At 40.8% G+C, this 21,920-nt stretch overlaps 1 protein-coding gene across 2 annotated transcripts in view; it reads left to right on the top strand.

Annotated features, from left to right (window-relative positions):
- The window catches only part of tsnare1 (T-SNARE Domain Containing 1), a 250,202-nt gene that overhangs the window by 154,133 nt on the left and 74,149 nt on the right, over nucleotides 1–21,920 (top strand). For both annotated transcript variants that reach the window (XM_087837141.1, XM_035913745.2), the window contains exon 9: nucleotides 5,494–5,566. In XM_087837141.1, coding sequence (XP_087693267.1) covers nucleotides 5,494–5,566 — 73 coding nt within the window. The remainder of the gene's footprint in view (nucleotides 1–5,493; nucleotides 5,567–21,920) is intronic.

The raw sequence follows: 21,920 nt of genomic DNA, 5'->3' as shown, positions 1-21,920 counted from the left end.
TTGTTGCAGCTGCTGTGTGTCTAATATAACAAATTTGTGAACAGTCTACTGTGGTGTGGTCTCTCCTTATTGGTGTTTATATCTTGGGCTCCTGTCGATCCTAGATTTTCTGATACTGGCTAGTAGGAGTTCGGTCATTCTTAATAATAATTCGTAAGTTGGGTTACACAGGCACCTGCTGCTTCTGTGCCAGACTCTTAACCCTTTAAAACCGGTCAGAGCGGGCACGCTCCGTTTTGCGCAACTACTTTTAAATCCCGGTAGCTCTGCAACCACGTAAGCTAGCGCAATAATTTTTTTTGCATATGAAACCGGAGGAGTTGTACTTACATCTTATGCCATCAGCTTGTACTCGGTCACAGTTTCCTTCCACATATAGCTTTGCAAAAACTGCATAAAAAGCACTTGCAGCAACAAAAACCTAATATTCCAGAAACACACTTTGCCGATCCGATCAGCTGTTCATAACACTTCCTACGTTGGAATAGACGTCAGCACAAACTTTCGCATGTCCGCCATGACCTGCCCGAAACCGGAAGTGATGTCATTTTCGCGGAAATGTAGTTTTTTACCATCAGGGCCTCATGAGCCTATACTGGTGTTTTTAAAAGTTATGTTTGACTTTGTGACTTTCTGTGTCGTTTCTGGGATGCTTAGAACTCAAATTGCACTGGAAATAGTTTATTTTGATGCATATGCTGCTTTTTTGCAAATTTGCACTATAATATTTATTTTCTTTTTTCCTGCAGTATATAAAAATTGGTGTATTTCAAAAATAAAACTATGAAGACACTCAAAATAAATTTCCTGTGGTGGGAAACTATTTTGTGCAACTTTTTTGTATTTACAGTTTTGAGGGATAAGCCTCTTAAATTTCTCTAACTAGAAATATATGTTAAAAAAACAAAAACGATTTTCAATTTTTTTGTAGTTTATTGCACTTTTTTGCAATTTATGTAATTACTATACACTTAATGCATATATATTATTAAAATGTGGGCTGTATCGGTTGTATTGATGTATAGCAACTTGAAATGCTCCCAAAAACGGCTCTACAACATGTAAAAATATAATATAAGCTCTGGCGGACTTGGTTCTATGGTAGGTCTTAAAGGGTTAAATTGTAATGGAACAGTGAGCATTTTAACACAGGAGTCTTTGGAGAATGACTCTTTTTGGGGGGGCTGGCCATGAGAGGAACGACAGTTTATGGCACGAAATAGTAGACTTCTTTATTCATAATTTTTGGTTGGTGTTAGGTAAAAACTCATGAAATACTACAATCAGATACTAGTAACAGGGTAAAATCAGAGGGGTGACATCATAGTTAAAAAAAGAAAATGATAGAAATGAAAAAGCAACAGCTCCTTTTCTGTCCATTCATTTCTTTTTCAACAACAGAAAGAAACAAGAATCCCAGTACAGTCAGACTGACATTGTTGGTGTTGATAAAATGTTTTGCCTGTTAATAATGTATGAAACATCCAGTGGTCCTCTGGTTAAACAGTAATTGAGAAAAAGTCCATAATGGCTATATCATTAACATTCATAGTAGTGAGATTATGTTCAGTAAAAATTCAACAACGTTAAAGTCACAGAATGTTGATCTCTTTTTCCTTGTTACCCTGACAGAAAAAAGAAATATATGCAATGTAAACATTTCTTCAAAACACATTTGCCTGGTTGGCTGTGAGGTTGGAATTAAACATTATTTAGGGGGCAGGTAGCTTCTCAGTGAAATTCAAGCTGGTTTATTTGAATATACAACCAAGTTCTATACTCAAGTTATAGGTGTTCATTTGTTCTCTTCATATTTAGCACTACTTTGACAGCGCTGCATTTGAAAGTGTTGGATTTTAAAGCCTTGCATCACATTTTATCCAGGATCCAGAACAATGCATTTTGCATAATGCAAGCAAAGGCTTTAGGGTTATTTTCACAGACTGGACAGAGGTGTAAAATTGGTCAGTCAGTTCTCCCACTAAAAGTCAAATTTTGTTCTTCCTTGAAGAAGAACTGCTCTTAACCAGTCCAAAAACGTTACAAATGAACTTATCTGTCACAAAGAGTACTGATCCTTAACACAGTCTTAGGTGTTGTAATTTACACTAACAGAAAATGTCACAAATAATTCCTAATAGTTGGGCCAACCTGAGACCTTTCAAGAACCATGTTATAACTTGAATGCAGTCACATAAGTAGACAACATATGGCAACGTGTCCTCACAGTAGTTCGATTGCATTCAGATCACGTTCAGATTCTAGTGGAGGCGCCACTTTAGCTCGGGAATGTACTGAGAGACTCCTTTCTCAGTGAGGTCTCGCTCTGATTGCTACACTCACATTTGGCCAAAAGAAGCAAACTAAGTGGGAGAGAGCACTTCAGAGTTCCAAGTAACTTCTCTGAGCAAAAAAGGTGTGAAAACGCCTTAAATCTCCCAGACGCCTCTTCAGGGGTCGTGTCATCTATCGGCACACCCCCTCCTTATAGCTGACTTGCATGCCTAATCGGTTCTTATTACTGATGCTGGTTCGCCTTTAAAAGGCTGACATGAGCACTCTGCTGTGCCATACTTCCCTCTGCAGGCACTAGAGGAAACCTCTCATAACTGCCCTGCAGTGAAAGATGGAAAGACATGTTTGTGTGTACACTGCTAGCCGCTGCAAACTGCAGTCATCCTGGGAGAATCAAACCTTATCTAGCTACCTTGCTGTCATATATTGGACTATAAATTACCTTCATCTTGATAATACCTTGAAAGAATCAAACTGTGAAGAGCAATTAAATACACAACAGAAACAGACTAGAATAATCACACAAGAGACCAACTCTGATGCTGATTTCTGTGTGGATAAATAGAACAATATCTTGGTAACACAAGCATGAAAGTATCGAAAAAGAAGAGTCCCTTTTTCCATCCTCTATCAGATGATCTGCAAGTTGCAAAGCTGTGGATTGAGCTGCAATCTCTCTCACAAGTGTTCATATCAGCTGCTATCACAAACATCTTTATGACTGGAGAAATGCAAGGCATGCAGTTCTAATGACTGAGGTGTCAATCAGATGCTGCCGGCAGGGTTGTTGTGACTATTTTATCTTGGCCTCAAGTTTAATTGTGTTTTTGCTGCCTTGGCAGTGGCCCCAGTGTCAGATGAAACTGATGTCTGAATTGCGGTCTGACATTTTAGTTGCATGAAAATATACGGACCCTCAGAGCCTTTCGTTTATTCAAGTATGTTCTTTTTATCAGTCATACACAATAACAAGAGCAGCAGGATTGACAGACAGTGTCAGAGGACCAGCAGAGGTGAGCTCTGGAGCTAAGGATTACTCTGATTCTTTGGCTATCATCATAAAGAATTGTGGCATGTAGCAAAAGTTCACTGACATTTTATTGATCCCTATACAGCAAGCTCGGTTTTTGCATGTGCACCACAGTGGGAGGTAAGGTCAGGGTGAGCTGTAGAGCACTGCCCCATGGAGCTGGTGCAAATTTAGAGTGAATTACTCAAAAACTGGTGTCCTTTCAGTTTTCCTTGACTTTGATGAATAACATTGTGTACAGATGGAAAATGTGTCATAGAAAGAAAATTCAGCTGAACCGGCACAAATGCTAATGCACTAGGGCTCTCTAAGATGTCGTTATAGAAGAGCAAACAGGATAAAATGCCCTTTAAGGTGCCCACACAAAGGAGAAAACATACAGTAGTCTATATGGTTGTCTTAGGTCTTGGTCAGTCAGAAATGGAGGGCTCTGTAGAAAGCCCCTATATATGATGCAGTGTCCTCGTAGGTGCACTTAGTGGAATAAAATATCTCCATAACCTCTGAAAAGTAAGAAAGCACGATGATGTGCATTTAAATTAAGAGCTTTGTTATAACTGGATGAGGTGGACGTTTGGATGCTTAAGTCATCATTCATCGTTCATTTTAACCATCTAAAACCACCTCAGCTGGCTCCTTTTAATGTGGGGGAGTATCAAAGCTGGCTATCAGAATGTCATTTTTGTTGTTGCAAGTCATGGAAAAAAGGCAACAAAAAAATCATCCCAATGAACATCCATGTTGGCTGGTTCCTAGCCTGATGCCAGTATCCAGTGGCTTCTGGATTGCTCATGAGTAGAATTTGAAGCACATGAAATATGGAAAAGGGCACAGTGTTGGCTCCAAGCCTGGCCACCCACTCAGCCCTCAGGCAGGGGTCCACTGCACCCACCCACCCACGGTCACCCCAACCCACCTGGGTGTGTACGTGTGTGTGTGTCCCTGTCTGTCTATGCCTATTCGCAACACGTTGTTTGCTAAATTGGTTACACACTGTTCTGTCATTATAATAAAATGAGCCCTGATTGCCCAATGCTTTGCCAGGTAAAATAAATTTATGATTCCATTACAGGGTGATGGACAGGGTGGCCTCAAGATAAATGCAAAAAGTCTTTAGCATCACAAGCTTTGCCAGGGGCCATTTTTGCTCCATTCAAATGGTTTTTGCCAAGTGGCAGGATGGCTGCCAGTTTCCACAGCAAACTCCGCCACCTGTGATGGATGGCCCAGTGGGTTAGGCTGCACAAACGCAGCTGTGATTGCACGGTGCCATAATGGAGGAAAAGGGGGGGACCTGCGAGCATGAGATAGACAGAGGTTTTATAAGCTTTCATATTGCTTTGAGCTGAAACATTGAGAGCAGATTCAAAGCTCTGAGGCTGTGGAGAATTAGCTGCGGTCAGCCATAGCTGCACCAGTTCGCTCTGTGCCTTGACAGTGGAATAATTGAACAAAAACTTTGAACTGCATTTTTTTTTAAACTTTTGGACAAGCCAAGCACAAAACATTTAGGATTAGACACAAATCCACTGTCAATTAAAGGGACAGGGAAATTAAATTAGAATTGCATTTTCTATAGAAATCCTTCATAGCTGCACAACTATGAGCAAAACATTTAAGGATGACAAAAAGCCACTACAGTTTCCCTCAATTTTTTTGTTGACATAATATCAGTCAAAATTGGCTTCAGTTGATCTCTGTCCATCTGAAACCATGAACCATCCTTTCTACTACTTCTTTGATCGATCAGGATTGATCAGGGTGATAAAGAATATGCAAATCCCACCTTTGCACTTTAGAGTCTTTTTTTATTAGATAAAAATAAAAAATTAAAAAAATGTAGTGAAATGAAATAATGTTATGTTATTCTGTTACCTTACATATTCTGTTTCTGTAATTAAGCCTGACTGCCTGCTCACATATGCAAGATGACTTTGTGCATTATTCAGTATTGATAATACTTTGCATTTAGTTTAAGTAATAAAGATGATAACATCTAATAAGACCAAACAGTGTAAATATGGACAATAATATTATTAATAAATAAATAAAAATAACCGTACTTTTCAAGCTATAATCTTTGTCCTATGTGTAAAATAGCACTTTGTCTCTCATGGACTGATATGTACGGAGGACTAACATGAGCATTCACTGTGATTTCTCCATAGAGAGACATGCTGGATGTCAGTCAAATCATGAAGGATCTGGCCAGCATGGTTCATGAACAAGGAGATGCAATAGGTAAGATGCTGCCCCATCTTGTTGTGTATGCCTTGAATTTTTAAACTGCCGACTCTAATTTATTACAGATAACCTTTTGTGGGCTCATTTTAATATGATGTGCTTGACTAATGCCCTAAGCTTGAACGTTCTGCTGGGCAAAACAAACTTTTTAACCTCCACCTCCCTGCCACACTGACAAATTTTCTGATGAGAAGCAAAAAGATGTGGGTTTAAAAAACACAACAGTGCAGAGTGTTTGAGAAAATCCATTTAGACACCCTGATATCTATAAACGGCTCTCCACTCCCTGCAGTGATGTAGACTTGGCAAAAAGAATGAAACTTAGCACAAAGATATAGGACAGATATAAAGGCTTTTCTGCTGGGTCACAAATGTGCCATCAGCTATGTCTGGCTCCGTCATGAGCATTCACTGGAGAATTAGCTTTTACTTGGTGTCAGCCATATGGGGAAAAGGGGCATACCTGAAAAATGTAGGTGTGATTTTGGCTTTAGATCAAATCTAACTTGAAGTGAAAGGCAGATGACTTTCCAAATTAAGGTCACTGTGTTGAGCCGTGGTCGGTGTAGCATAGGGCTGGGTATCGTCACTGATTTCTCTAGCTGGTTTAATTCTGATTCACTAGGTCTGGATTTGATTTGATTAAATTTGGACTCAGTCAGAAATATTATAATTGATAATTTATCAGTACATATCCATATTTTTATATTTGTGTATAAAAACAAAGCTTGTCAGACTTCATCAGAGGTTTAAGCATCACAGCAGATGCCTTTGTGTCAAAGTAACTGAGGATAAAACACAAAAAAACATGAAGGAGATTTTTCTGGCCTGGCTTTTTATAGTGGATAAGCTTAAAAATATTTTGCAGTAGATCAAAAACTGAAGAAAACCATGAATCAACTCATGAACATTACCTGATGCTGCTGAAGGAAAGCAAAAAAGTTACAGAGTAAACTTAAAGACGTTTTATTAGAGACACAGCTAAGAGTTTTGAAATTTGGCATCATTTACAAAAATGTTAATTTTTTCTGTATTAAACTGTAGAAATTAGGCTTTCATGTCAGAGGTCATTTTTTAAAAACAAAAAAGCAGCGGCTGACTGCTGAGTAATAAGCAAGTGAATAATGTAGAAAACAGAGATTTTTGATGGTAAACTGGTTTCACTGAGAGAGAGAGGGAGCTGTGCAGAAAGTGCGATTTTAATCGTGGTGGAAGCCAAACAGCCAAGAGGGAATTTATTTCTGTTTTTCAACCATGACGTGTAGTTTCATCTTCTTTTGCTGGTGGTTCAGTGAAGGCCCGACAGCATTAACCTCTAATTTCAACCCGCATAATGACGTGAAGAACTATTGTTTAAAATGATTGTTCAAAAAATTGCCACTACAGGCATAGCCCTAAAGAATGTAGACTGATGGGCAGTGTAGTCCATGCTGCAGGGATGGACTTCCCTGTTTCATATTGTGGCGGGTCAGGACTGTTTGGGTTTTGTTTGACAGCTACGTTCTGTTGTTCCAGGTGGCAGTGTTACGGTTGCCATGGTTACAGGGTGACCCTCTCTCTCTGCGTGTTTCCTGGGTGAGAGAGCGCCTGTTGTTGTTGTGCTAAGCTAATAGGCAGAATGCTACAGGTATAGCTCTAAAGAATGTAGCATCATAGGCAGTGTAGTCCGTGCTGCAGGGAGAATGGACTGCCATACACGTTATGTGTCTGTGAGCGAGGGAGGGAGAAAAAGGAAAAGTACGAGCTGTCATGAGCAAAAACGGGAGCTGGAAGCATGTAAATATAATAATAACCACTGCAGCCAAGAAGAGAGCCTGACGAGCCCAGTTGTAAGTAAGCTATTAAGACTCGACTGTACACCGTGTTCGTGTTTTCCTCCGAAACAATAAGTTCTGTTGGAGCAGCCTTTCAACGCCTCTCTCTGTCTCTGCTAGCAAAGTTGACCCAGACAACAAAGTAAAGCTAGTTTTCAGCTACGAGCCGACATGAACCCGACGTATTAGCCAGAGGTCCCTTTACTACGGTTCGGAGCCGCAGACCTGTTTTATATACGAATAGTTTTCTATACGAGAGTACATTCATGTAGTTGTAAAAAGTTTGATAATATATTAAGTAATCCTAAGTATTCAGAATACGTTACTCTCATTGAGTAATGTCACGGAATACGTTACAAAATACATTTTGGGGCAATCTGTAGTGGAATACATTTTAAAAGTAACCTTCCCAACACTGTTTAATGGCTAGACTGAAGGCTTCTAAGAGGACAGACCTCAAAAACACTTGGTGACAACTGGATCAGTTGAATCAAAGCAGGATTTGACAGACAAAAATTAGCACACCATCAAGTCTTGCACTAGTGATGGACAACCAATTTTGTCTAAAGAATTTCTAAAATTTCTCTGTCTAAACAAGGTCATAGTCTCAGAGGATGCATAGCGTCTATAAAGACATACTTTGTAATGGAAAAAGTTTTATTTACTGATTAATCCTATTTTGTGGTTTGTGGTAGTAATGGAAGGGTGTTTGCAAGGAGACTGACTGAAGAGAGAAACCACACAACAATGTATCAAACCCACAGTAAAAAACACTGTGAAGACATCTCAAGGTATCTCTGTGGAGAAGGATTCATATTCATAACTCAAAGCTATGAAGAACCATTTCAACCCAAAGACCAAAGGCAGATATTTATTATGGACTTGTTAAACGTCACCACAAACCCACTGAAGATTTTGTCAAAAAGATAAACATTCCTGATCTCAGGAAAAACACAATAGTGCTGACCATAACTATGGGTAGCTTTATTTAAACACACACACACACACACATACACACAGGATGATACTTCAGTGTCTCAAAATACTCGGAATTAGTTGCATTGCTTTATGGAGTAAAAGGTGTGGGTACGTAATGGGGTTGTGGGTGTGTGATGAAGTTTCCTAGGAAGAATGGGAAGCAATAACTTGTGCTAATTGCTACCTTTTTGTTACAGAGTGCCCTTTTGTTTGCTACCTTCAATCAGGCTAATGTAGATACCCTTTAAATACCCTTTAGAGTCAGGATGACTAAAACTGGCTTATCCTAACTGCAAGAATGGATAATAAAATGTTTTTGTTTTTGTTTTGTTCGTTGTTTGCCCTTTTCTCCAATGTACTAGTCTTAAATAGGCTGGCTAAAATGTAGAGATATAAATGATGCGCCAAATTCAAAACTGTTTTTTAAGGGTAATTTTTCTCTGTTTTGTCATTATTTTATTATCTGTGAACTTTGCAAAATAAGCAAGAAAGCTGATCCCACTAAAGGTGGAAAAACAACAAACTTCACCACTTGAGGATTAAACTGCCATTTCATACAGCAGGAATGTAAGGTGGATATACTAGCCGCTAGTGATGTGTAACCCAAAGTAAACAAATGACTCAACCAGCTTCTCTGGAGTATTCACTGGCGCTCCATTTGACAGGGAGACCAGGGTAGATAAAAATTATTGATGTGGGTACATAGTGGTAAAATGAGGGCTTCAAGCAACTTGTTAAAACATGCTGAGCCAAAGCGCAAGGTCCTGTGTAGAAAATATTTATCAATTCATGATTTAGTATGTTACATTATTACACAAATGAACCCCACCATCAGGACAATGAACCATCATTTGATTTAAACGGACTAAACAAAACAGGTGTGAAAACACCTGTGAGAGGTTTAGTGTTACACACTCAATTTTTTGATATTTCATTGTAAAGCATCCTGGTACTTGTCCAGCTGTTCCTGTGGCTATTTGTCATGCAATTATGCACTCAAACAGTGAGTATAAGTATTGTAATAGCCACAATTAGAAACTGTATACACAAAAGGAAAAAAATGCTAACATTAGCACTGTTCAACTAACTCTGTTAGCATGGCACTAACAGAGGCACAGGGTGATAATTTTTGTCTAGCTAAAAAAACCCACACAACGTTTTTACTAGAAAAAATGAACAGCAAACACCTTTGAGTATCTTTTTGTAAGACCAGACTAATGAAGGTACTTTAGGACTTTATTTATCTGGGTGAGATTGTATGGGTTTTCTCATCCAAGAAGCTTCTTTGGTTCAACTGGTGGAGTCCAAAACAGTTGGAGGTAATAATCTTGGAGCTGGCCCTAAGGGTCGTCAGCACAATGTTGATCACGTTGTCACATGAGACATGACGAGAGAAAACGTGGGTCATTCCCATCACTGGGCCCACAGGTGAAACCTCTGTGAGACAATGACCCACCCCACCATGATGTGAGTTATTATGGTCACCTGAGGCCAGATGTGAATGGGAGTTGAAACACCTGAAATGGATCTCAGGACTACACTGTTGGTGGGTGATAGCAGCTACAGTAGACGTCGATGGCGCCCTTTACTCGTATCTTAAATCAGGTGTCTTCTCTGCCCAAAATATAAACACTGGCATCCTGGAAGAAGTGTCATAATCTTAAAATGCAGGTGTAAAGCTGTGTTGTTTCCTGTTTGTAGAGAGGAGAGCTGTTTGTCCTATGTAGAGATCTAATCACTTCTCGCTGCACTGCACCGCATACACTGTGTTGTTTCGCTTGTGTTTGGGTGTTTTGTCCTTAGAGTGAACCAGTTCATTGGCTCACCTTCAGGAAACAAGGGAACAACCTCCACTAGGCATTTTAATACATAGGACCCTCCAACAGTTGGTCTGCGACTGAAGAAGACTTTTGAATGAGGTGCAAAATGTCCAAAAGTCTAGTTGCCTTTTTTTCAAGATGTTAAGACGACCATAACCCGGCTGACGGAGACCCTAGACCAGGTATGTCGAACTCCAGGCCTCGAGGGCCGATGTCCTGAAGGTTTTAGATGTGTCCTTGATCCAACACAGCTGATTTAAATGGCTAAATTACCTCCTCAACATGTCTTGAAGTTTGCCAGAGGCCTGGTAATGAACTAATCATTTGATTCAGGTGTGTTCACCCAGGGTGAGATCTAAAACCTGCAGGACACCGGCACTGGAGGCCTGGAGTTTGACACCCCTGCCCTAGACAAACAACATCCTCAAACAATTTTTATAAACAGGTAAATAAGCTAGATACATACCAGATCTTTTTGTATAACACTGTAAATATGTTTAATTATGCTCTAAAATTTGCCATTTTAATGTCGAAGTACTGCATTTTTTCACGCTGTACATTGGCGTCACTTTGTTGTCCTAGAAGAAGTCCAACATAACTAGTCTTTAGAGGACAGCTGTAAAAGTACCCTCAGTCACATTCTCCTCTTTCAAATGTTGACTGTACGTCAGCCCTCACTCAGATAAAGAATAAACTGAACACTTCCTTCTGTCACGTTTAGTACTTTTATCTGTTTGCAAATTCTGCCACGTCTCATGCTTGCTCTGCTTATGAATGAGGTACTGCATTTGCATGTGAAAGACTGTGGATGTAGTATTTTGGACATGGTAGAGGAACACAGTGTGATTCTACCTAAATGAGTGAAGGAAGAAATAGAAGAGAATGCTGTGGAAGACTGCAGAGTTCACAGGCATTATACCAAACCAGACATCCTATCTGATCACCACAGAGCCAGGATGGACCTGTCCCCATTAAAAGAGATGCACTGAAATTGCCCTGATGTGTTTATTTTTCTTGGTGTAGTGGCAAATAGAAAAAATATTTGATTGTGTTGTGGAGGCATTTGTGGAAAAAGCAGGTAGCACAAAGAAAAGAATTGGCTAAAAAAAAGGAAGGATTAGCACTTTCACGGCCTATTCATGCGGGCTACTTTGGCACTCTACTCAAAAGAGCTTCAGTTTATACACATGAAAACAGTACTTTCTTTTTATATACAAGATCTGTGTTTGTTTGGTATTTCAGAGCCTTTGTATGGTAAGAGCGGCATCAGCGGGGATTCAGAACGTGTTGTTATCATTTGGATTCATATTCACAGTTCCCAGAAGTGCTTAATGAGCAATTAGAAGATGTGACTATAGAGAGAAGGAATGACGTTTTTCAATAATTAGAAGTCAATAAGTGCATTAATTTGGATTTTTATAGCACAGCAAAGTGTATGAATTTACATCTTTGTATATATATATATATATATATATATATATATATATATATATATACACATACACACATATATAGACCTCCCGCAGGCCCACCACCCGCAGGAGGCGCGGTAGGGGTTGGGTGCATTGTGTACCAGGCAGCGGCCAGGAGCGGAGGCCCTGGCGGACTGAACCCCAGCTACCAAGACTGGCAATTGGGACATGGAATGTCACCTTTCTGGTGGGGAAGGAGCCTGAGTTAGTGTGTGAGGTTGAGAGGTACCGGCTAGATGTAGTCGGGCTCACCTCTACGCATGGCTTGGGCTCTGGAACCAGTCTCCTGGAGAGGGGCTGGACTCTGTCTCAGTCTGGAGTTGCCCCTGATGAGAGGCGGCGGTATGGGGTGGGTATTCTAATATCCCCTCGGCTTGCTGCCTGTACGTTGGGGTTCTTCCCGGTGGATGAGAGGGTTTGTTCCCTGCACCTTAGGGTCGGGGAATGGGTCCTGACTGTCATCTGTGCTTATGTGCCGAGTGGCAGTCCAGAGTACCCAGCCTTCTTAGAGGCCCTGGGTGGAGTGCTGGAGGGTGCTCCACCTGGAGACTATGTTGTCCTACTGGGATACTTCAATACTAATGTGGGTAATGACAGCGAGACCTGGAGGGGCGTGATTGGGAGGAACGGCCTCCCTGATCTGAACCCGGGTGGTGTTTTGTTATTGGACTTCTGTGCAAATCACAGTTTGGCCATAACGAACACCTCAAACATAAGAGTGTCCATAAGTGCACGTGGCACCAGGACGCTCTAGGCCGCAGGTCGATGATCGATTTTGTAATCGTATCACCAGACCTGCAACCATATGTTCTGGACACTCGGGTAAAGAGAGGGGCTGAGCTGTCAACTGATCACCACCTGGTGGTGAGTTGGATCAGCTGGCGGGGGAGGACGCTGGATAGACCCGGTGCACCTAAACGCATAGTGAGGGTGTGCTGGGAATGCCTAGCCGAGCCCCCTGTCCGTGAGATCTTCAACGCACACCTCCGGCAGAGCTTCAACAGCATTCTGAGGGAGACTGGGGACAATGAGTCCGAATGGACCATGTTTAGCATCTCCATTGCTGAAGCTGCTGCATTGAGCTGCGGCCGCAAGGTGGTTGGTGCCTGTCGTGGTGGTAACCCCCGAACCAAATGGTGGACACCAGAGGTGAAAGGGGCCACCAGGTGGAGGAGGAGTTCTATCGGGCGTGGTTAGCCTGTGGGACTTCGGAGGCAGCTGAAAGGTACCGACAGGCCAAGCGGAATGCGGCTCGGGCAGTGGCTGATGCAAGAACTCGGGTGTGGGACTAGTTCGGAGAGGCCATGGAAAAAGACTTTCGGACTGCCTTGAAGAGATTCTGGCAAACCATCAGGCGTATCAGGAGGGGAAAGCGGTGCTCTACCTGCACTGTGTATAGTGCTGGCGGAGCGCTGCTGACTTCGACTTGAGGGCGCATAGGAGTTTACCCAACCAGTCTACATGTGTTTTGTGGACTTGGAAAAGGCATTCAACCGTGTCCCTCGGGGTGTCCTGTGGGAGGTGCTACGGGAGTATGGGGTGTCTGGCCCATTGCTACGGGCCATCCGATCCCTATACAACCATTGCAAGAGCTTGGTACACATTGCCGGTGATAAGTCGGACTCATTCACGGTGGGTGATGGGCTCCACCAGGGCAGTCCTTTGTCACCGATTCTGTTCATAATTTTTATGGACAGGATTTCTAGGCGCAGCCAAGTGGCGGAGGGCTTTCACTTCAGTGGCCTCAGAATCTCATCTCTGTCTTTCGCGGATGATGTGGTTTTGTTGGCTTCATCGGGTGATGGCCAAGTGTGAACAGCGGGAATGAGGATCAGCACCTCCAAATCTGAGGCTATGGTTCTCAGCCAGAAAAGGGTAGAGTGCCCACTCCGGGTCGGGGATGAGTTCCTGCCCCAAGTGGAGGAGTTCAAGTATCTCGGGGTCTTGTTTGCGATTGATGGGAGAAGGGAGCCGGAGATCGACAGACAGATTGGTGCTGCAGCCGCAGTGATAAAAGCGAAGCTCTCAATTTACCGGTCAGTCTACGTCCCTACCCTCACCTATGGCCACGAGCTGTGGGCAGTGACTGAAAGAACGAGATCGCGGATACAAGCGGCAGAAATGAGCTTCCTCAGAAGGGTGGCTGGCTTCTCCCTTAGAGAAGTGCAGCCATCTGGGAGGGGCTCAGAGTAGAGCCGCCGCTCCTCCACATCGAAAGGAGCCAGGTCAGGTGGTTCAGGCATCTGACAAGGATGTCCCCTGGGTGCCTCCTGGGTGAGGTGTTCCGGGGCAGACCCAGGACACGCTGGAGAGATGATATCTCTCAGCTTGCCTGGGAATGCCTTGGTGTTCCTCCGGGTAAGCTAGAGGAGGTGGGAGGTCTGGGCTTCTCTACTTAGGCTGCTGCCCCTGCAACCCGGCCCCAGATAAAGCGGAAGAAGATGAGTGGTCTAAGGAGCTCGGAAAGAAAAGAGTCTGGACTTCTTTAAGTTGCTTGAAGACGTTTCACCTCTCATAAGAGAAGCTTCTTTAGTTCTAAGGGTCAAATGGTGGAGAGTCCCAGATTTAAACCCAGTGGGAGTATCCCCCAAATAGAGGACAAAAGGACCCCCTAATGATCCTCTAACTAATCACATGAGCCAAGGTGTGAAAACGGGGGTGGGTCACAATCAGCCAGGGTTTTGGGTGAGCTCATTGTGAAACCTGGCCCCACCCTATCATGTGATTTCCTGAGGTCAGATGGCCCAGGGTGTGAGTGGGCATTAAGGCGTCTGGGAAGGGATCTCAAAACTTAAAGAACTTAAAGAAGTCCAGACGCTTTTCTTTCCAAGCTCCTTAGAGTACGATGACTTGGATGACTGAGAACCTTCACAGACAAGAAGATGGATATTTAGCACTGTTGCCGCACAGCAAGAAGGTCCTGAGTTCAATTCCACCATCAGGCTAGGGTCTTTCTGTGTGGAGTTTGCATGTTCTCCCCGTGCTTGCGTGGGTTCCCTCCGGGTACTCCGGCTTCCTCCCACCGTCCAAAGACATGCAGTTTGTGGGAATTGCCACTAGGTGTGAATGTGCGAGTGAATGTGTGTGTGAATGGTTGTCTGTCCTTGTGTGTTGGCCCTGCGACAGACTGGCGACCTGTCCAGGGTGTACCCCGCCTCTCGCCCTATGACAGCACCCCCCGCGACCCTGAAAAGGATAAGCGGTAGCGAATGGATGGATGGATGGATATATATATATATATATAGATTAGTCTGAAAGTCTTAGTAAGCCTTATCTGTCTTCTTAGATATGTTGGTGTTATGTATAATTAGATATTATATATAATTTCTTTATATATTTATATAATTTCAGCACTGGTGGCATATTTTAAACTCATCCTATGTATTCAGTCTCATTTGAGTCTTCCATCTTCTCTAAACCGTCAGAAATAGATTCTGAAAGTAATTTTCTTTCTTCTTTGTTAAAAATTGTAATTATTTCACACAGGAACAATATGAAAAAAAAATCAACCTAGATGGGAAGCTCTCATTAATTCACTTTAACAGCAGAAGTATGTACTCTAATTTTGATTTCATTAAGGACTACTTGCAACAATTTTCTCGCCCCTTCAGTGTTATAGCCATCACTGAAACTTGGTTCAATGTCGATAAAGGAATAGATTTCTGTTTGAATGGATATGATTTAAAATACATGAATAGATTAAATAAGGCGGGCGGCGGGGTTGCTATATATGTTCATAACTCTATAAAATATAATGTTGTAACAACTATGTCTATGGCTATTGATGGAATTTTGGAATGTTTGACTATTGAGATCATGAATGAAAAAAAGAGAAATGTTATAATAAGTTGCATATATCGGACACCCAGTTCAAGTATTGACACTTTTTATGAATGGATAGAAAAAATGTTTGCTTTGGTGAACCAAAAATTACTATTCATCTGTGGTGATTTTAATATTGATTTGCTAAACCCAACAAGGTTAAAAGCCATTGATGACTTTACTGACACGATGTACAGCTTATCACTATATCCAACAATAACAAAGCCAAGCAGAATAACATCACATAGCGCCACTATTATTGACAACATTTTTACTAATGTCATGGATTTCCAAATTAATAGTGGCCTGCTTGTCTGTGACATAACTGACCACTTACCAGTTTTTACTTTGTGTGACTGTGATTTAAAAAAAATAGATACCAAGATTACGATAGCAAAGCGAACAATAAATGAAGAAGCAATTCATGCCTTTAATTTCGATTTAGCACAACAAGATTGGAGTTCGGTGTATGAAGAGTCAGATGTGGACAAGGCTTACGACAATTTCCTAGATATTTTCACTATGTTGTACAATAAACATTGTCCTGTAAACGAACACAAGACAAAGAAAAAAAAGATAAAAAGTCCTTGGCTCATTATCAATGCTTGCAAAAAGAAAAACAATCTGTATAAACAGTTCATCAAAGTAAAAACAAAAGAAGTGGAACAAAGATATAAAGCATATAGAAATAAATTGACTGATATTATAAGAACGAGTAAACAACTTTATTATAGAAGAAGATTATATGAAAATAAAAACAATATAAAAGGAACTTGGGATGTGTTAAATAACTTAATTAAACAAGGATCTTCTGGAACATCATATCCTGAATGTTTCATTGATGCAAATGGTGAAAATCTCAACATGAGTAACATTGTAGATGGGTTCAATAAATTTTTTATAAATGTTGGCCCTGAACTAGCAGCGGACATCCCATGTCAAAAAAATGAAAATATCAGTAATATAAAATCAAATCCCTTTTCACTGTTCCTCTCAGGTACAAATGAGCAAGAAGTAATAAATATCACATTAAAATGTAAAAGTAAGTCTTCAATGGATTATCATGACATAAATATGTCTGTAGTTAAACAGGTTATTCTGAATATTGCTAGTCCCTTAACATATGTCTGTAATTTATCATTTCAGTCCGGTTGTTTTCCAAAAAAAATGAAAATTGCAAAAGTAATACCACTATACAAAAGTAATGACAAACACAGTTTTACCAATTATAGGCCTATTTATATATATATAGATATATATGTATGTATGTATATGTATATGTATATGTATGTGTGTTTGTCACTATGTAATTATTATTGCCTGTTACCTGTGGTAACGCAATTTATAATTATTATATATTCTGTATTTAGTTATGATGGTTCTAATTTTTGTTGCGAGCTGCCGTTGAGATGCTTGCATGTGTCCGGGGCTGTTGATGGTTTGTTTGGTTGCAACAATGGGCGTAGCTGTGGGAAGCTTATTGTTTTTTGTTGATGAGTGAGTATAGGGGTGGGATTTAATAAGTTTTCTTCGTCCCACTCCTTTTCAGGTAATTTTTGTTTTTTGTTTTGTGCACTTTATGTTCAATATATGTATTTTTGTTGTGCCTGAAATGAACAAATAAATGGAATGGAAATGAAATGGATAAAGTGTACACTCACAAACCTGTCAAACCTGCATTTGAAATGTTGGCTACCATAGCAGTATAGTATTGCAACATGGCATTTGGGTCTTCTAACTAAAATAGAAAAATAGGAACATAAATAGTGCCATCATTTCCAGACCTGGCCCACATCTGGTTGACATACACCCTGCCATGACACCAGTCAGTCAGAGGTGCCAGGTTGATGCCGGATCCAGGGAAGACCTGTTTTCTATGGGCCTGGGCCACATAACCCAAACCACAATCGAGCCAGATATGGCATGTCATCACATAGACAGAGCCATCTATACCAGGCCTGGCCCATATCTGGATGACATACGTCTTATCATGCCAGAAGTCAGCCAGCAGTGCCGGCTTGATACCAGATCCGGGCCAGACCTCCTTGCTATATGGGTAGAAGCTATATTTATGAGTCTTCTCAAATATGCTCCGACTCTTTATCTATAGCCATATTACAAAATAGATAGTTGTTCCCCTGATTGTTATGCAAGTATATTTTTTATCATAAGGGTGGCTGTAGCTCAGGTGGCAGAGCAGGTCAGCCACTAATCAGAAGGTCGGTGGTTCGATCCCAGGGCAGCTGTGGCTACAATGTAGCTTGCCATCGCCAGTGTGTGAATGTGAGTGTGAATGGGTGAATGACTGAATGTAGTGTAAAGCGCTTTGGGGTCCTTAGCGACTAGAAAAGCGCTATACAAATGCAAGCCATTTACCATTTACCATAATAGATCATACTCATAATTAAACAGATCAGACAACTACATGTCATAAAGTTATATTTAGCCAGCAAGAAGTTCTGTTCTGAAGAGCTTTTTTTGTTTGATCATAATGCACATTGTGTTTGCTTGCCTAATCTGCCTAATTGCTGGATAACCTGCTAACATGTTTTAATACACAAGGTAATTTGATTCGTGTGTTTCGGATAATATACAGCCTTGTTTTTAAGAAACAACATTTTAGCCTTTACAATTGTGTCTCAAACTTTTATTGTGCTATATCTCTGTGACTCAGCTAGTGTATGTTGCTAACATCCAGGAACTGTTGAGACGCTCCATGAACCGCCATTGCTATAAATAAAAGAAAAAGAATAAAATGGTCCATTAGAGTGAAGATAACACAACCATCCAGAGCCCCAGCTATTCCTGAAGTTTGTCCAGAGGGAAGGTTCTGGAACTCTCTCAAATATACTAAAAGAGTCTTCCCTTTGTGAGCATATGTGACAAGCTGAGCTGAGCAGGAATAAGGATATAGTAGTTTTTGGAAAAGTGAGGTTCATTTTACCCCAAAAATGCAAAGATATAATGCAAATCCCAATATATGAATAAATAAAAAGTCAAATGATAATTTTAGGCTCTAAAAGGAGGTCAGATAAACAGAACTAAACTCAAACTGTAATGATAACATTAGATACAGTACAATAATATACTAATTACTCAAAAAGAACCAAACTGGATAAAAACAAACCAACATGAATGACTATATCCTCTTCCTGAGAACCAGCCTATATCCTCTGTAATAGACAATGTTTGTTATTTTGAGATACCCTACTAAGTCCTGATGTACTGAATAGAGGACATCCTGGGCTTTCCATTGATATCTCATGTGTTTGGGTGGCCTCTTTTAGCTCCAAAGAAAGGAAATCACAAAAAATGTTCAATCTGAATATCCTCAGGAGGATATCACAAACTGCTTTGTGTCATTGTATTATGTCCTGGAATGAGAGTGCTTCTTAATTTTTTTTAATGATTAAAATTGCCTATAGACATACAGTGATCATCAGTGGTCCCTTGTCTTCAAGGCAGTTGCCTTCTATACCCTTTTGGTACCCTTTTTAAACACATTTAAACTCTGGTACCCACAAAATCTTACTTATTATCTTTAACTACTGGGTTTAGTTTAAGTTACCTCTTTAAAGCCAAATATTTCCCAATCATGGCAAAGAACATCCTCTGAGCAGAAGGGCAGAAAAAAACAGAATTAATTAGTGAGTCCATTAATCAGGCTTACTTCTTGAGCTGGTGAATCTAAGCATGTATTCCCCATCTTCTTTAACTCACCATTACAGAGTAAATGCTTTTAGTCAATCAACACAATTCATTCACCCAACCACCTCCTCTTGTTCAAAAGTTAATTCTCTACAAGCTCAACTGGTGCAGTAATTATCAGGGGCCACTGAAGCCTTAAACATAAGACACATCTTTGAGCTGGCTGCAACCTTTTCACTCTCACTACACCAAAACAATCAATAGTACTCTCACTGTTATCGGCCAGCTGTAAATATATGTGGGTAACTATGTGGTGATACCAAAGATTTTGAACCATCCACTTCATTAAACGCATCGGTCTCATCCCATTAATGTCCGTGTACTGACAAGTTTAAAAGAGGAGGTCTTGCTGCTGTAGCAGTGTTAACTGTTAGACCAGTAGCTCCTGGTACCGCTTGATTATGTGTCAAGAGTAACAATGAAGAGTCACAACACTGCTCCCACAGGTGGCAAAATATTAGAAGCATTAAAATTCTAACTTTCTTTTTTTATGTTTATAAATGTAAATGTATATTCATGGATCAAATATAGAATATTACTCCGGTGCAAAGTGTTATTACAGATGAATCAGCAAGGTTGTATTTAGTGTTCTTTCTGTCATTTATTTGGATGATTTTTTTTAAATGTAACATCATCTGTGTATGCCACTGATGACAATGGGAAGTAACTACTAAATCTGTGTTAATATTATATATTTGCTATATTTGCTCATATTCCTTTTTTGTTAATTTCAGGGCACATATTTCAAGTGCTATGACCACAGTTCCTTTCAGTGGTAATACCTTGAAGCCTCTGTTAATGTACTGTACGAGAATTAATCATAGTTAAAATAACAGAAAATGAACTTTTTTTTTTTAAGTCGGATTCCTAATAGAAAGATTTAATGCTGTAAATTGGAAGCGGGGTCGGATGCGGACAGGCAAAATCACAAATTTATTTAAAAATCTTGCAATGAAAGGCCAAGAAGAGCATCATTAATGTGTTACTTATGAATATATCTGAATCACCACAAGATTTGAAACATGTTTTTGATAATTTTTCAGTTAGATAAGCAGTGTAGGGCTGCAGTGGTTAAAAACAGGAGTACATAAGGCCTCAGCTACCTATGAACTGTGTCCTGGTCTTGTTTCTGTCTCTTTTCCTGCTTCTGTCCTTTGCACCATCTTGACTTTCTCAATATCTCTGTCTCCACACACAGAAGGGTACAACAGTAGTACCCATTTGGCTATTGTTCCAGTGACTTGCGGATGTGGTGTAAACACAAGTTATATGAGATTATAGGAGGTTTAATGAGGCCACACCTCCAGGCCAACATCAAAAGCTTACGAACTGCTGACTTTGTGAACTTTATTTTGACAGATTACTGTAACATGTCTTCCCATTGAACATTAATTGATGCTGTAATCTAAGAAAGCAGCTCCTGCAGGGTATACTGACTATCTGCTAACTTCAGCACGAGTAATTGTTTCAAGTCCTGCTTAGCACATGCAGGTTGATAGCAGCTGCATATTAACAGGCTTCAGCCATTGTGATATTCACATGAAATGTTTAAATCGAAAAGAATCTCACACAGTTTGCTAAAAAAAACCCAAAGGGTAGGCTTTACCTCTAAACTATACAAACGATGAACAATAGAGATGTCACCCATCTCTGAACATTGGAGCCTTTTGAAGCCAAAGTGACTATGTTCACTACGGTCTGCTTGGGTCCCAACGAGATAAATTTCATCGTCAGACAGTAAGCGTGAGAGTGCATCAGTGTGTCTTCCTGTTTCTTATGGCCATGTGAACTAGTCCACAGAGAGTTTACATAACAATCCACAAAGCATGTTTATGCCCAGGCAGACTTTAAAGAAGTATAACAGGAATGGCTACTCAGGTCTCCAGCTATGCAAAACTGAGTTTAATCTAGTCTTAACTTAGCACTCCACCATTATATGTAAACATGGAGCACTAAGTTAAAGTATAATGCATCACACGCCAGGGTGAGTTCTAGTAATTACAAGTCCTGGTTGACATCTAAGCTTGTATTGTCCCATCTCACATACTTCATCGTCCCCATCTTGGTCCTTGAATACAGACCCAACAGGTCAGTGGATGATGCAGTTATTATGGCACTGCACTTGAGGGTACTTTTTATGGACTTTAGTTATGCTTTTAATACCATCCTCCCAGCTGAGCTGCAGGATACGATCTCCCAGTTCAATTCAAGGAAGCATGTGAGACTGGATGCCATGGTTTAGACTTTCAGTGGATCAGCACTGCTTCCCCTCAGGGCTTTGTACTTTATCCTCTGCATATCTCTATACACTAACAGCTGCACCTCCAATCACCACCCCATTAAACTCCCGATGTTTGCGGTTGACGCAACGCTTTCAGGGCTCACCTCAGGTGGGGTTGAGTCTGGAGCAACATGGAGCTCAATGCTATCAAAACAGTAGAGATGATACTGGACTTCCAGCTCCACCAGTTCCCATATTCCAGCATGCCTCTCCAGTGGAGACAATCAAGTCCTTCCACTTCCTGGGAACAATCTCCCAGCACCTAAAGTGGGACCTAAAGATCAGCTACTTCAACAAAAAGCCACTTCCTGCACCAGCTGAAGAAATATAACCTGTCTAAGTCCGTGATGGTACAATTTTACTCCTCCATGATTGAGTCTTTCCTCACCTCCTCCATCACCATCTAGTACGCTGCTGCCACTGCCAAGGACAAAGCCAGACTGCAGTGTGTCATCC

The sequence above is a fragment of the Neolamprologus brichardi genome, unplaced genomic scaffold, assembly GCF_056152115.1.
Source record: "Neolamprologus brichardi isolate AB-2024 unplaced genomic scaffold, ASM5615211v1 NODE_ptg000008l+_length_2720982_cov_1, whole genome shotgun sequence".
In the NCBI taxonomy this organism is placed as follows: Eukaryota; Metazoa; Chordata; class Actinopteri; order Cichliformes; family Cichlidae; genus Neolamprologus; species Neolamprologus brichardi.
The sequence above is the reverse complement of the archived record's forward strand: the minus strand, read 5'-3'. Positions and strand labels throughout refer to the sequence as shown.